This window comes from Lotus japonicus, chromosome 2 (assembly GCF_012489685.1).
Source record: "Lotus japonicus ecotype B-129 chromosome 2, LjGifu_v1.2".
In the NCBI taxonomy this organism is placed as follows: domain Eukaryota; kingdom Viridiplantae; phylum Streptophyta; class Magnoliopsida; order Fabales; family Fabaceae; genus Lotus; species Lotus japonicus.
In genome coordinates this window covers 35,901,332-35,916,567 of record NC_080042.1, presented here as the reverse complement: position 1 = coordinate 35,916,567, position 15,236 = coordinate 35,901,332, and the positions used below count along the sequence as shown (strand labels likewise).

The 15,236-nt window shown below is 40.7% G+C and overlaps 1 protein-coding gene across 2 annotated transcripts in view; it reads left to right on the top strand.

Moving 5' to 3' along the window:
* Positions 1-14,901, top strand: part of LOC130737960 (uncharacterized) — a 57,795-nt gene extending 42,894 nt beyond the window's left edge. For both annotated transcript variants that reach the window (XM_057589835.1, XM_057589834.1), the window contains 3 exons: positions 13,016-13,075; positions 13,205-13,315; positions 14,609-14,901. In XM_057589835.1, coding sequence (XP_057445818.1) covers positions 13,016-13,075; positions 13,205-13,315; positions 14,609-14,719 — 282 coding nt within the window. In that variant the 3' untranslated portion in view covers positions 14,720-14,901. The remainder of the gene's footprint in view (positions 1-13,015; positions 13,076-13,204; positions 13,316-14,608) is intronic.
* The last annotated feature ends 335 nt before the right edge of the window (positions 14,902-15,236 follow it).

Genomic DNA, 15,236 nt, shown 5'->3' with positions numbered 1-15,236 from the left:
GTACAAATGTTGGGCCTGATCTTTGGCGAGGTAGAAACCGCGCTCGCGGTTGTCAAGGGCGATGTCAGCGGCTTGTTCCCTCGCCTCAGTGGCTTTGGTTTTCTCCGTCGCCAACTCGTCCTCGAGCACTTTGATTTTGGCCAGTTGGGAAGCAATCTCAGCATCTTTCGTGGCGAGGGCCTCGGCGTGAGCGCCAGTCGTCTTCTTGATTTCCTCAGCTGTGGCTTGCATCACTGCCTCCATGTCAGACCTCGCCAGGGCCAGGGACTCGGCAGACTTTTTCTCTTGCTCCGCCAGCGCCTTCTTCACTAACTCCAGCTCAGCGCGCAATGTTGCGAGCTCCGACTCCTTAGCAACCAGCATCTCGCCTCTAGCGATCAAGTCCTTCTCAGCCTGCTCTTTTTCCTTTTTGCAAGCTTGAAGGCTTGCGTCAAGACCATCCGCTTCCTCCTTCATCAGCGCCAGCTGATCCTCCAGTTCGCCGATTTTAATTCCTGCCGTGCCAATCATCTTGTCGGCATAGACCTTATCTTTTCCTGCCTGCGTCGCCAGTTTGTCGAAACGCTTTTCCCAAGCAGCGGCGGCTTCTTGATGCTTAGCACTCTCGGCCTTCAACTGCTCAGCTTCGATGGTGGCGACGTTGAACTTTTCAAACGCGTGGGCAAAGATGCACCCAGCGCGTAGGAGGCAAGCGAGAGTTTCCTCCTTGGTTTCATTAATACCTCGGCTCAAAACCTCTTTCTATATGACTTCGCGGTTGAGGCCGGTAAGCAAGAATTCTGAAGGCTCAATGGCGTTAGGAAGCATGTTGAAGTAACTGGAGGAACCGCTCTCTTTACCAGGAGCTTGCTCAATCTGGGTTGCGGCGACATTAGAAGATCCCTCTTCGCGGCGAGGTGGAGAAAACGCAGAGCGCCCATCATCTGTTGGGGGCGGGCTATGAGGTGCATCCTGGCGAGGAGGAGACTGGGGGGTTTAATTTTCTTTCCTTTTCTCCCCGGCAGGAGCATGAGAAGACGTGGCGGCTGTTGTGGCATTGACGGTGACAGATTTCTCAGCAGCTGAGGGTTGGGAGATGTTGGCGGTCGAATCAGCGGTTGGTGACGGATCAGCAGAGGTAGTTGTAGCACCAGCAGAGGTAGTTGTGGCATCGGTGGAGGCAGCTGTGGCATCTACAGCAGTGGACTTGGTGGCGGCTGCAGAGGCCACGTCCGCGGTAGCAGATTTGGGGGCCGGGACAGTGGTTGTCTCGGTAGCTGCGGCGGCGGAGGCTTTAGCAACACTTTTACCTTTAGACGCAGCGGCGGTGGTGGGTTGAGCGCCAGGGTTGGAGGTGCCGGCGACGGAGGAGGCTTTGACCAATTTTCTCCTTTTGGGAGCGTTGGCGCCCTCACCTTGGTTCTCGGCACCGCCCCGCTTTTTCACGTCGCCCTCAGTGTTGAACTTTGGGGAAAAGCGGGCCATTCTCCTCTCACGAGCCTTCAGGAGCTCGGCGTTCGTGAAGTTCATATCTTCTGCAACAAAGAAAAATATCAGTAACAACATAAGAGGCGAGAAAGAAGATGTCGATAATAGAAGTAAGCCATGGACGACCTAAGTATTTGGGAGTCCTTGAGGAGCCAGCGCCCTCAAGGACTGTTGAGCAGTCAAGGATGGGGAGTGGGGCAAGGAGATGCAGGAAAGCTTTGTCATTAGCGGACAAGGATTCCTCCGAAGGATCAGTAATCCCATTAGGCTTCTCCGTCCAGTAAAGAGGGAAAAGAGCGGTCCCGTCTCTAAGGGTGAAGGCCTCTGGGTAGGCGGGATGAACCGCCACACGGAAGTACTTCCGCGCGAAGGAGGACTTCGCATTACTTTTTTGGGGATGCAAGCACTTCCGGCCGGCCCGGGCCTTCAAGGAAATCCATCCTTTGTTTTTGATGGACTTGGGGTCGACGTCGTAGAGGTAGAAGAAACTGGTAGGGGATGGGGCGATGCCAGCAGCGGTGCTTAAGATCTCAAAGCACCGAATGAAGGCCCAGGCGTTGGGGTGGAGTTGGCAGGGAGCCGCGTTGATGTCGCGGAGGACGGTTTGGACGAAGGGCGAGAAAGGAAGCCTGATTCCAAGCTCGCTGAACATGTATTCATATGCAAAGAAAAAATGGGATCTCTTTACGTCGCCGTTTGGCTTATGAAGCCAGGGGCGATCCCCGGGACTGCAAATCCAGATCCTGAGTTTGGCGTTAAACTCATCGTCATTGGACAAGCCACCCAGGGAGTTCACGAATTGCACAATGAGATCGCTATCTTGGAAGATGGAAGGTTGGTCTATAGCCTCGTGTTTGGGGGCTACTTGGACTGGAAGGGGCAGAGTGGCGTAGGTTTTTAGTCGGTAGGCAGGGATCTCCGGAACCTCTAAACGGAGGCCGCCGGCGGCGGTGGAATCAGGGTCGCTTTCGGAGGAGGAAGAGGAGTGATTAGGGGAGGTAGGGTTTGAAGCCATTTTTAGAAGGCAGCGAAGTGAAAGAAAGGAAAAGATGAGTATGTGTATGATGCAGAGATAAGGACAGTGGGACTCACCGGAGTAAGATGTGAAGAGTGGGTAGCGGAAGGGGTGATAAGCGATGGCTCCGGAACGGAAGTTGGCAGAAGGAGTCTGGTAAGCGATTAGGGAGGTGAAGAGGGGTTTCGGAAAGGGATGATTGTAGGGAAGAAGGGTTTTTATAGGGAAATGAGGGAGTCTGGAAGGGTGACGCGTGTTGGACGCGTGTGGAAGGTTGGAAGTCATGATGGTTTTGGGAAGGTGGGTCGCGTGTAATGGGGAGTTACTGCGCACGATGGGACGGTTATGAAAAGTGAAGTGACGGTTCCGGAGAAAGAGGGAAATTGATGTAACTGACACATCACGTGGGGCAGTCACGTGGGGCAGGGGGCAGTTAGGGATTTGAAAGAGTTTTGAAATAAGGGAAAGCGCGAAAGGCCTCGCCACTGGAGAAACCAAACGCCATCGCCTAACAGGTGATACCAGCAACAAAGTTTAGTCGCTCCAGAATGATGCCCGCCGGCGAACGATCATATACCTGCTCCAGCTAATTGCCAGCACGGAGCAATCGCTCTCGCCGCTTGTGGACTTGTGGACTTGTGGACTTGCCGGCTCGGGTTGCTCGCCAAGTCAGTGGACTGGGTGGCTAAAGATGTTAGTTTCCTTTTGCTCACGCCATGTGGGCGATATAGTTTACCACACTTTTCTCAAGTCATGTTGACAGCTTAGATCCCAGTGTACAATAGGACACATGTAAAGGCATTTAAAAGACACACTTAGCTCTCATACTTCGAGCTCGGTGTCTTGTGGACTAGTGGACTGGGCGAGCCCCTAGAGGGGCAACGCCCAGCATGTAGCCCGCCCTGTGGCGGGGCCCTGGCCTTAAAATTGGGCCTTGATCTCGGAGGCCCAATTGGCCCAATAGGTAGTACACAAGCTCTATAAATAGGAGGTAGTTACCAATTGTAAGGGACTTTTGGCTCATTTGATGAAATCACGCATAAAATTCAGCATTCTCTCTCTCATTCTTGTTCTCTCTCTAGCACAATCCACCACTCACTAGGTACTATACCTTTCTTTAATGTTCTTTGCTAGAACAATACCGATGCAAGTATTGCAGAAGCTATATCATTTCTTAACAAATCGTTGAAGAGTTTGGGCAGAATGTCAAATACAAATGTCCTGGACAATGTGTCGGACAATGTGAAGAATACTAAATTTCAACTCAAGGGCAAACATGAGAATGATACAACCAAGACTTCTCATGTAAAGGCTCTCATTGGAAAGTACTATTCTGATGCTGAGTCAAGTGATAGTGATGAGGTTATCTCAAATGAAGAACTAGTTGAAACCTACAAATTGTTGCTGGCTAAGTGGAAGGAATCATGTACGTATGGTGAGAAACTGAGAAAAGAAGTCAAGAATTTGGTTGCTGAGAATGAGAAGCTTCAGAGTACTAATGCTAGTTTGCAAGAAGAACTAAAGAACGCCAATAATCTACTTGCGGAAAAGAAGCAACTTCTAATCATCAATGGTAGCTTACAAGAGGAAGTTACTCTTTTGAACTCCAAGCTTGAAGGTATGACAAAGTCTATTCGTATGATGAATAAAAGTACCAATGTGTTAGAGGAGATTCTGGAAGTTGGGAAAACAGTTGGAGATAAGGAAGGGATAGGCTTCAAGTACAAGAATGCAAATAAGTTTGTTTCATCTGAAAAGCAAACTAAGCAACCAATGTGAGACCCAATGTCGCATCATTCTGTACGACATGTGTACCCTCAGTTCAGAAAATCCAAGAAATCTACTTGGAGATGTCATCATTGTGGCAAACTTGGTCATATAAGGCCCTACTATTACAAGCTATATGGATATCCTCAGTCTCATGATCAACCAAGGATTAATCCACAAGTAGCTCCAGCAAGGAAAGAGTGGAAACCTAAAGAAGGAGTTAGAGTCAAGTTCTTCGGCGAGGAAGAGATGTCTCCACAACCATCTAGGGTGAATAGATCTTATTCAAAGGATGTTTCTCTTCTTAAATCTCAGAGTTCTGGTGTAGATGTTATGAAGGAGTGGAGGAAGAAATTTGTTGCTGCAAGTTCTCTTGAAGCCTCAAATGCTACAGCAACTGTTCATGCAAGCATAGGTGAATCTGTAAGTGCAGATCCTAATGCTATTGTGCCTAATGTGATTCATGAGATATCAGTTGAATCTGTTTCTGTTCCCAATGTTGAACCCCATGTTGAGACATTAGTTGAGACTATTTCAGATGTGAATATGGGACCCTCTGCTGGAAATCCAAACCCCATTGTTGACACATCTGAACTTGATTTCCAAATCCATCAATCTACCTTGGGTTCTGAACCATCTGCCGGTTGTAAGAAGTCAATTATTGAAAATGTTCATGAATTGTTGTCATTCTGGTCTTAGAAGTGATGGTTTGTTTATGTTGTGCACCCTTTGCCAAATTTGTGTCAAAAAGGGGGAGTAGTTTGTGGTGAAGAATTCTGTTGGTAGCTTTGGTCTGTAATAATTTGAAGACTCTTCCAAGACACGACAAGTAACTGGTTGTGTAGTTCTCCAAGCTGCTACTGTTTTATGTTCAAGTTGCTACTGGTTTACTGGGTTGCTTTTGTTGGATAGTTAATGTGTTTTGTTGCTATGTTCTTTGTTCCAACTGTGCCTTTTGGAGTATGATTGTTCTTGGTATGGATGCATCATTTGAGGGGGAGTTCTGCTGCTAACGGGGAGCTTTGGTTCTCTTTGTTTACCCTCTCTGATTCATAAGTTGTTTTAGACAAAATTTGACAAAGGGGGAGATTGTTGTTACATTTTGTTGTCTGCATTTTGTCAAAAACAACCTGAGGTCGAAGCAGATGCCTTGACATCTGATTTCGTGAAGCTAGGACATCAGTCCTTTGCTTGGAACGTGATGTGGGCCCTTGAAGATTTTATGAAGATATGTTTTTATAGTTACTTGAGGATCAAGTAGCTGTTCCAGAAGGGTTTTATTTGTGGGTTGTCATTTGTTGAAACAATCTTTGTTAAAAGATTTATTTCTATCTTTACTTTTGAAAAACAAAACAATTTCTTGGAGATTCAGTTTTGATTTGTTTTGTTGTTGCAATCTGTTACTTCAACCCAAGCAAACCCTAGTGCCTTTGCTGCTGCTGCTGAAGTATATTAAAAGGGATGAAGATCTAAAGCTTGAAGACCACCGAAGCAAATAGAGAAGAGATCAAGTGTTTTAGGGTTGTTCATTGTTCTTTGTCCTTATTTCTTGTGAACATACTTTGCTCCCTGATTCTATAAAGCAAAGTTGTGTTCTGTGTTCTTTGATTCTACAAACTCTGATTGTTGATTGTTTGTTACCAATCACTCTGGCAGTGATTGAGATAAAGGGAGAGGGACTCTCATACTTAGGTTGAGATACTAAGTAGAAATACACTAGGTAGATTAGGAAGTGAACTATGAACTTGTGGTGTTCATGAGTGTCTGTAATTCCTGAATCTTGAGATAGTGGATTTCCTTTCTTTGGGTGCGAACCCTCCAGACGTAGGTGAATTTTTTCACTGAACTGGGTTACCAATCCTCTGTGTTCTTTTTTATTTTGCTGGTTTTGTTACTGTTAGTCAATTGTCGAACCGGTTGTCCCAGCATCGCGTTCGACATCTGTCCTGTGCGAGAACCGTAATTACAGTCAGTTTTGCACAAAGGCCCTCAAAAAAGTGGAACTTTCAATAACCTTTTAAACTAACCTAAAATGCAACTAAAGTCCTCATAAAACTATGAAATTATCTAAATGAAGCATAAACACAAATAAAGATAAAAATGCTTGAGAATGCATGAAACACTACATGAGACTGAACAAAAATACTCAAAACCTACAAAGAAATGACCCTAAAAACAAGACTAAATCCCGATCATCAATAAGCCGGGGAAATGAGAGAGAAAGGGAAAACGAGCACAACGTACCGGCAGGCCCAAGGCCTATAAATCAAATGAGGCAATCCCTGAAATCGCGTGCCAAAAAGGTGCCTGACTTTAATGCTAATGATTGTAACGCCTCGAAACTGGCACAACCGTGTGTCAGTGAATGATGTAACGCTAGATTTAAAAGCCATGAGTAATGAAAAGGTATCACTCGCTCACAATGACTTATGTTTATTTAACGTTGAAATTCTATGCTGAAATTTAGGAGTGATGATGGGGTGGCTGATGAGGTGGCACCGCAACGGTGTTTGGTTGGGAATGACGTTTGAGAGCGTGATAACTCTGATGGGATCGATGGTGCGGCGAATGTTGTAGGCTCTAGATTGGATAGTGCTTGTGTCTCGTCGAGTGCTTGTGCTTCTTTGAGGGAGGGGAGTCGTGGCACTCCTTTCATTCGCGTTATGGATGGTTAGGGTCCGGTGTTTTAAATCTTTGTCGATGGGGCTCTAAAGTTTGTTAGGACGAAGGATAAAGCGTGTACTTTGGATGAGATGATATGGTCTACTGATTGTGCGGAAGTGATTCGTGCTATTGCTCGGAATTTTGAGATGAAGATTGAGATGAAGATGCATGCTTTGTGACTGCCACCAGATTACGTTCCCTCCATTGCGAGTGTGGGGCTTGAGGGTGTTGTTTGTAGCTCTGATTTCGTTGTGCGTGATGATGGTACTCCCGAATCAGAACCTGATGGTGCTATCATTCCTAACGTCGATGGGTTATATGTTACATCCCTAAATCTCGAGGGTCATTTTATTAATCTTTTTCGAAAATGTGGGTAAATTTCAGCCGAAATAAAAACCTTTTCGAAACATATCTTACAAATAAAAAGGTAGTAACTTGAGAAATAGACTGAATAATTCATTTTTTTAATAAAAGCTTTGGAAGCGTACAATGATTCTTTCAAATTAAAACATAACTATTAAACTAGTGTTCGACCACCCCCGAGCCAACACAACAAGAAGGTCTCTAGGTTAGGTTCGAACCCTTTAAACAAACTCGGCTCACCCCCAAGTAGAGACTCAATTATCACACTCAATACCCGACTCATAGGCCGCGTGCCCTCCAATGCCTCCTCCAACGCTCGCATCACATCGTATCGCATCCTCTGCTCTAGCCAATCCCATAGCTGAACCATCAATCGCGCGGTCGATGTCTCGAACCTTTTCGTCGTCCACCTCAAGCAGGTATAGGGTCGCATCTCAGCTGATAACACACATGCTTGTTGTCTACGCGTTAAGCGCCCCAAAGAACAAACATCAAACAAGCAAGGGTCAACTTCTAACATCCACCTATCATAAGTAGGGTATGCTACCCTATCAATCACAAGTTCTTCCCTAAGCTAACATTTCACAAATAAGGGAACTATATTAAGTTATAAGTTGCACATGTATAGGGAACTATCTCGTAGCTCTAAGTTATTGTTAGTCATTGCTCGTGCACATGCATGTAGACACTTTGGATATCCATAAGCCGATCCCTCTTGGAAAGGCTGGACGAACACGACTCCACGATCGGGGATGGACCTCTCCAACGCACAACTGCCCAACAACTTGATGATCGGGGTTGGACTTCTCCAACGCACTGTCGTTTCACGTTCGTCCTTATTCAAGGCCTCCCCTGAATGTCACCATCGGCTAGCCCAGTCCAGGTCACTAGCCGTGGCCAACCAAGCCCATCACGTTCGTCATATGAAAAAAATTTCATAACATAGTAACTTGCATGCATATCAATAAATGTAGCTAACATCCTAGGCATATAGGAATGTTCATAATAACCCTAGCTAACATTTATTGCATCATCATCATATAGCATATCTAGCACATATATCATCGATAGTCCTAGTATCATGCTTTCTAACAATCACAATCCCAAAATAATTTATCTAGGCCGAGGCCGAAGTGCCCTTACTAGCATATTCATATATCATAAGGTCCTTAACATTTCAAAGTCATACAACTACAATCAATCATATCCGAAGTGCTCTTACTAGCATATTCATCTAGCTTAAGGTCCTTAAAATTTCACAATCATACAACCACAATCAATCATAGCCGAAGGGCCCTTCCCTCCCTTCCCTCAAAGGTACGCTTTCCTTGAAGTCTCGGGTTGCTCCTTGAAGCTAGGTCTACACTTGGAAATTTCCTACCAACGAACGAATAGATTAACGTTACTAATCGGAAAATCGGATCGATCATAAGCCCATCCCCTTATTGATCACGAAATTCCACCCAAAAACCTTGAAAATCCAAAACCACTTCTTTTATAAGATCAAACATTCTTTTCTAAAGCATTTTGCTTGAAGATCATAAGAACACTTGAAGAACTTTCGAAGAAAAACATAATTTTCGTATAGATTCAATCCTCCCAATATCAAAACCTCCATAAGAACAAAATAAGAACATCAAGAACTTCTTTAAGAAAACCCTCAAATTGATAAACATCTCTAAGCAGCTTGATTAAAATCATTCTATTATGGATTTGACAGATCAGTTTAAGCTGCAACCACAGAGCATATGAAGAGTGACCTTGCTCAAGGCTTAGAAACTAAACTTACCTAAGAACAAGAAAAATAAAAGAAAGACAAGAGCACGCAAATGCAGAGGAGAGGAGAGCTCTTGGTGTGAAGAAATGAGAGGGGGAAAGACTATATTTATAGTGAGGGGTGAGAGCCAAGCATTAAATGCTTTTCTTTCTCCCCAAGAAGAAGCCCAAACCCATGAAATTTCTAGCCCATTTTAGTGTTTCTAGACTCTTCCAACCTTCCTTGATTCGGTCCTCAAAATTTGGCTTATTTCCTAATTAAATATCTTTTGAAACTATCATTTAAATCCTTAATCTTTTAGAATATATAAATATGAATCCAAAAGGTTTTAAATCAGATATGAGAAGATCCTTGAAGGTTTTAAAAACTCAAATATTGATCCCTCATTAATTGAAAGTCAAGGAATCAAAATCCCTAAAATTTCTCACTTATAAAACCTAGCTAGAAAAGGAAAATACTTACAAAAGACTCATTTTTCCTCCTCCTCATGCCTTGGCCGTCCACCACCTTCACTATGCTCAGATTTTCGCAAAAAAATATTTAAAATAAAAACTAAAAGAATTGATGCATTTATTACACAATTTCCCTCCTAAATGCATCAAAACTTCAAATTTAAATTCAAAAACCTTATCAATGGTTTTGGCTCAAACATTTCGTGCACCACTCTCATAATATGTCAAAAATATTTTTTTCAGAATTAATTATTTAATAGACCATAGGTTAAAAATAATTAAATACATTTTATTTAAATAAAAACTCATTTTATTTAAATAAAACCTTCAAAAATAAAATAAAGGAATATTCCCTCATGGAATATTCTTAAAATCATGCCTAGCACCTCCCCATAAGGCGTGAACCATGAAATCGTCCTCGTCGACTCGATTCGCCAACTCATCGCCGCTGTCGGGCCGATTTTGACCTAAAAGTCGTCGTTGCCGAACCCCAGCAATATTACAGTCAAAACGCTCGTATTGTCGCGTATATAAACGTCTAGACGTTTCTAAGACTTAAAATTGCCTCTAATAATTAATCACCTTTAAAAAGGCATAGTATCACATATAGCACAAGTAATTCACAAAATATTATTAAATAATATTATTTAAATAATAAGCCCTAAACTGGGTCTTACATTATATGGTGAGTCGGTGGTTCCTATCGTCCTTCATCAGTACATTGTGCCTTCTTCGATTCCTTTGGACGTTGTATGCTCTCGTTTCAATGTGTTGTCACGAGAGGAGCAACCGGCGGGGACGAAAGTTAGTGATGTTAATATTGGTTTTGTGAGCATGTATCTTCTTGGGGTTCAAGCCGGAGAGGCAGGGGTCGCCCTAGGAGAATTCACAAGGGGAGAGGTCGACCTAAGAAGAAGAAGGATCTTCAAGTCTTGATAGCTGAGGATAGTGACATGACTGATGTGACAGAGTCGTCTGTAGACGTTGAGGATCGCGTGCTTTCGGTTACTGAACATAATCCTGATGGCGTTTTTAAGAGGGGGAGAGGCATGCTAGAGACGGGGAAGTTTTGTGGACTTCTGTTTTCTGTTACGGACTAGGAGGCTCTTCAGGCTTGTGTAGAGCATCTTAGAGCTACTCATCCGAAGAAGTATGGAGTGTCTGGGAGTGTGCTTTGATTTGTTTGCATGGTTTCGGTTTGAGTTTTTTTGCGGTCTTTTTGTGTATATCTTGTAGTTTTACTTTTATTACTTTCGTATTGCATTTCTTTGTATTTAATCCATTGTCGAGAGGATCTATATCTCCACTTCTTTCACATTCAATAAACTTTTGCTTTCTAAAAAAAATTAAATTCAAATAAATAAAAAACGAAGAGGTTAGGTAGGAAACGACCACAAGTGGACGAGCGTGCATGCGTCAAGGCTCTAGTATTACGGAGGCGGGCGACAAGGGGACACTCGGAGGTGCTAGTAGAGACCGTCGGTCGATGGGCTATCATTGAAGCCAACCTTGATGTAACTAGAGTTAACCTAAGACATCATTTCCTTTACAATTTTTGGGCATGATGTCTTGTGAGCTTGTGGGCTGGGCGTACGCCCAAGCACTTGAAGCAGGAATGAAATCCTTAAAGAACTGGAAGAACTTAAGACATTTCAACTCTCAGAATATTCGAACACAATGTCTTGAGGGCTTGTGGGTTGGGCGGGTCCCCATAAGCGTAGGACCCGCGGCAGATATAAGAAAAGTGGAATCAAACCGTTAGAGCCTTGCTCGGTCTAAGACGGTCTTACCCTGTTAAGAAGGAATAGCCTGTCCAAACGCAGGGCCTAGGCTTACTAGCAGTTTAATATCGGGAATTGGGCCTTCAATGTAAGGTCCAATTCCCCAATTCCTTAGGATTGCAGACCTTCCCCAATATAAATGGGAGGTCATTTACTGTACTCATCATCTTTTCACTCATTTTATGATATAGTACACTTTTTATTTATCATCTTTCCTAATTTGTGCTCTGCTTTACTAGAATATTCTCAGATTTGGTAGGTTCTTAGCACTGAATAATTTCTAAACATTAGGAACTAATAGGGTTAATTGATCTTTTGGTCCCTGTGTAATAGGTCAAGTTTGAAAACAGTCTCTCACTACACGGTCCCCGACAACTTTCCCAAGTAACCTCACCGGAGTGATGTCTCCTGCCTACATGTTCATATTTATGTAGAAAAAAAAAAATTCTTGTTACCATAACCATACATCGCCCACTACTTCCAAGAGTTGTCCAATAGTCAATGAAAGCTTCACAAATGAATAGGAAAATTGAATAGCATTTGAATGTGCCAAAACGTATTTCCTACCTTAATATGGACTGACAATATTAAGTATTATTTTGCTTTATGTTTAATGATCCATTGCATGGTTGTTAATCTCTAGAGATTAGGTACCTAATCTCGTGGAAGGAAGACAATCTCGTAACGTAATCTCGTAAGAGATTACCTCGTGCAAAAATAATACTTTTAAAATTATAATAATGATTAAGTCACACTAATAGTGCTAAAAATTATCCAAATTATCCAACAATGACAATTAAAATCATGCATAAAATTACCAATTAATATCCAAACTTAAGGTACATAAGTCATAACAGTTAACAAAACATCAATACTAGTAAGTATAAACTTAAAACAAGAACAAATAAGCCACTAGTCATCCAAATTTAAGATCCTACAACACTGTCGAATTTAGAACAACTAGAATCATCATCTCCATCATCACTATCAAGTTCTTCCTCCGATGAGATAGACTTAGACCCTCCAACATTAGGATCAAGAACCAAATTCTCAATGTTGTCTAGAACTAATTCAATGATATCCACAATATCATCACAACCATCAATATCATTCTCCTCTACATCTACCTCTTTAGTAATCCATTCATCATCAGATTAGATTTCATCAAAAGGAGGAGGAAGCCGCGTCAGAGGAGAAGAAAGTTGCGCTGGTGGTCGCACGAGAGGATGAGTGAAGGCTGCGCACGCAGAGATGAGAGAAGAAGTGGAAAGAACGATAGAGTTGAGTGGCAAGAACGACGGAGATGAGTGAAAACCCTAAAATTTGTGGGTTAAATGACTGAAATAGCATTAGACAAAACATTTTTTGACATTTTTAACAAAACAAGCTAATCTCGTAATCTCGTGGTGATCTCGCGATATTACACGAGATTAAGAGATATCTCGAGATATCAGCCAAGATTTGAAAAAACAGTTACTACCCCGCGCTAATCTCGTTTTTTATACGTGATATCGTAATCTCGTAAGATATTAAGAGATATCTCTAGAGATTGACAACAATAATCCATTATCCTTGCAAATGCATAATCTTTATGAATGAAAAGTGACTAGGTTCTTGGAACGTAAAAGCCTATGTTTTTTTAAGTATTTGGCAAACTTTTAAATTTGTTATATGAAATTTATACACCGAAAAACATATAGAAACTAATTTTTGAATTCATAATCTACAGGTGAAAGAGGTAATAGTTTCATTCTTTATTCTTATGGAACAAGGAAAAGCTACAAGACAGGTAGAAACATAAATTTGAGATAAATTTTCTTGCTCCAATCTTTTTAGTTTTTCTATTATATTCTAGCTCTTAGTTAACTAAACTACTTTTGCTAGTCTATTTATACAAGAATACATTCACCTGAATCAGGATCTCGATCAAAAGTGTGAGGAACTAATTAGAGAGGAGTTTAACTTGAGTTGTAACTTTGACGTAGATGATGCAATTGAGAAATTAGAGAAGTTGGGTATCGTCACCCGGGTAAGATTTCCTTTGAAAGTTATTATATTCTTAGCGAAGTACTCCCTCCGTTCCCTATTATAAGTCACATTTTTTGAAAAAAATTTGTTACAAAATATAAGTCACTTTCTAATATCTAGGAAGCATTAAATAATTTTTTCCAAGTTCACCCTCATATTTAATATGATTGAGATGATAAACTTTAGAAGTATTAACTTGGAGAGAGAAAATTATAGGAAAGTAAATAAGGGTAATCTAGGAAAGTAAATCATTTTTTTTACAAATTTATTACTAGTAACTACTTTTCTTAATCTAAGAGAATTAGTTATTTATGACTTATAATAGGGAACAGAGGGAGTATATAATATGAAGCATATACTCCCTCCGTCCCTAATTATAAGCTAAAGTTGTAAAAATCACACTTATTAAGAAAGCCTTAATTGATGCATTGGTTTTCAAAAAAAATGTACAACTTTCTATGTTTACCCCTATTTATGATAACACTTTTTCAGCATTGTACTACTAATGGTGGTGCTCCACTACCAATAAATGCAAGGGTGAATATGGAAAGAAATATTAACTTTTGCAAGGTTAGCTTATATTTAGTGACACAAAAAAAGTCTCAATGTTAGCTTATAATTAGGGACGGAGGGAGTATATAAGAAGGATCTGTCTTTAGTCTATCTATTTTTTAAAACATTATGTTTGTAATTAATTTGTCTCGTCTTTCGCTTTGTATCTTTTGTGTCCTTTTGAATTTTACCTCTAGTTCAAGGCGACTTTGATGTTTGTATTATATGGTTATTAGGAGATTGTGTTATATCCTGTGGATAATTGGCGATTTTTATTTTTGTTATCTCTTTGATAGACTGTTTTTACCAGACCCTTATTTTCTATCCAGCTTAGTACCTTACATGTTTTTTAATATATTTGAATTTAAAAAAATAAGAGTTTGTAACCTTTAATTTGTAGAAACTGTGGAAGTATTTGCTGCAGTCGAAGTCTTGATTGTTGGTCATTTAATGCATTTATGGGAACTTATAGAATTTTATAAGTGATAATGGGAATTTGTAGAATTTTATTTGTGGACCGCACATTTATGAAACATTAGGAACTCAAACTGGAATTAAACCAAGATTTTATAGGCAATATAAATATAAATATGTGCCTATATTTAGATAAATATAGAAGTGTCTATTAAAACATAGGACGTTTTTCTTTAAAAAAAAACATAGGATGTTTTTACTATTTTTTTATCTAAGTTATGCTCTTTGATGACTTCTTACTTGACTGGAATCTTTTCTTGGAGTTTAGGACACCATTGGTCGGTATCAATGTGTTGGGCTGAAACGGGCTAATGAGATAATTGGAACAACTACCGAAGAGCTGGTCGTTAAGGCAAAACAAGGAAATGTCACTCCTTGATAGTATCATACTTGTTTTTTGAACGTCTTGATAGTGTGATACTATTGACCAAAAAAAAAAAAGATAGTGTGATACTTAACAATACTTTTGTTTTTAACTTCATACATGTTTCATTGAAAATGCTTGGCCATATTTATTATTTTCAAGTGAATATGTATAACTAGCACAGTAGCACTATTACCCGTGGGGATATTTCATTTCTGCTTTTTGTTTTAAATCTGTGTGTTCTTTTAAAGATATTTTTAGATTAAAAGAAGTAAATTTGTTTTAGATATATAAAATCATAAATTTGTATGTTTTTTTATTGAATATTTGTTTTGGTTTTTTTTATTTGCTCTTTTGTTTTTATCTTTTGTACTGGTTTTTCTAAATGCTCGATTGATGATTTTTTTTATATCTATTAAATAGTTTATTCCAAATAGTTGAAAAAATATGTATGTGCTAAAAATAAACACTGAATTATTTTATTTATATTTTTACCATTGGAAAAATAACATTGAGAATTAAACTGAGAACA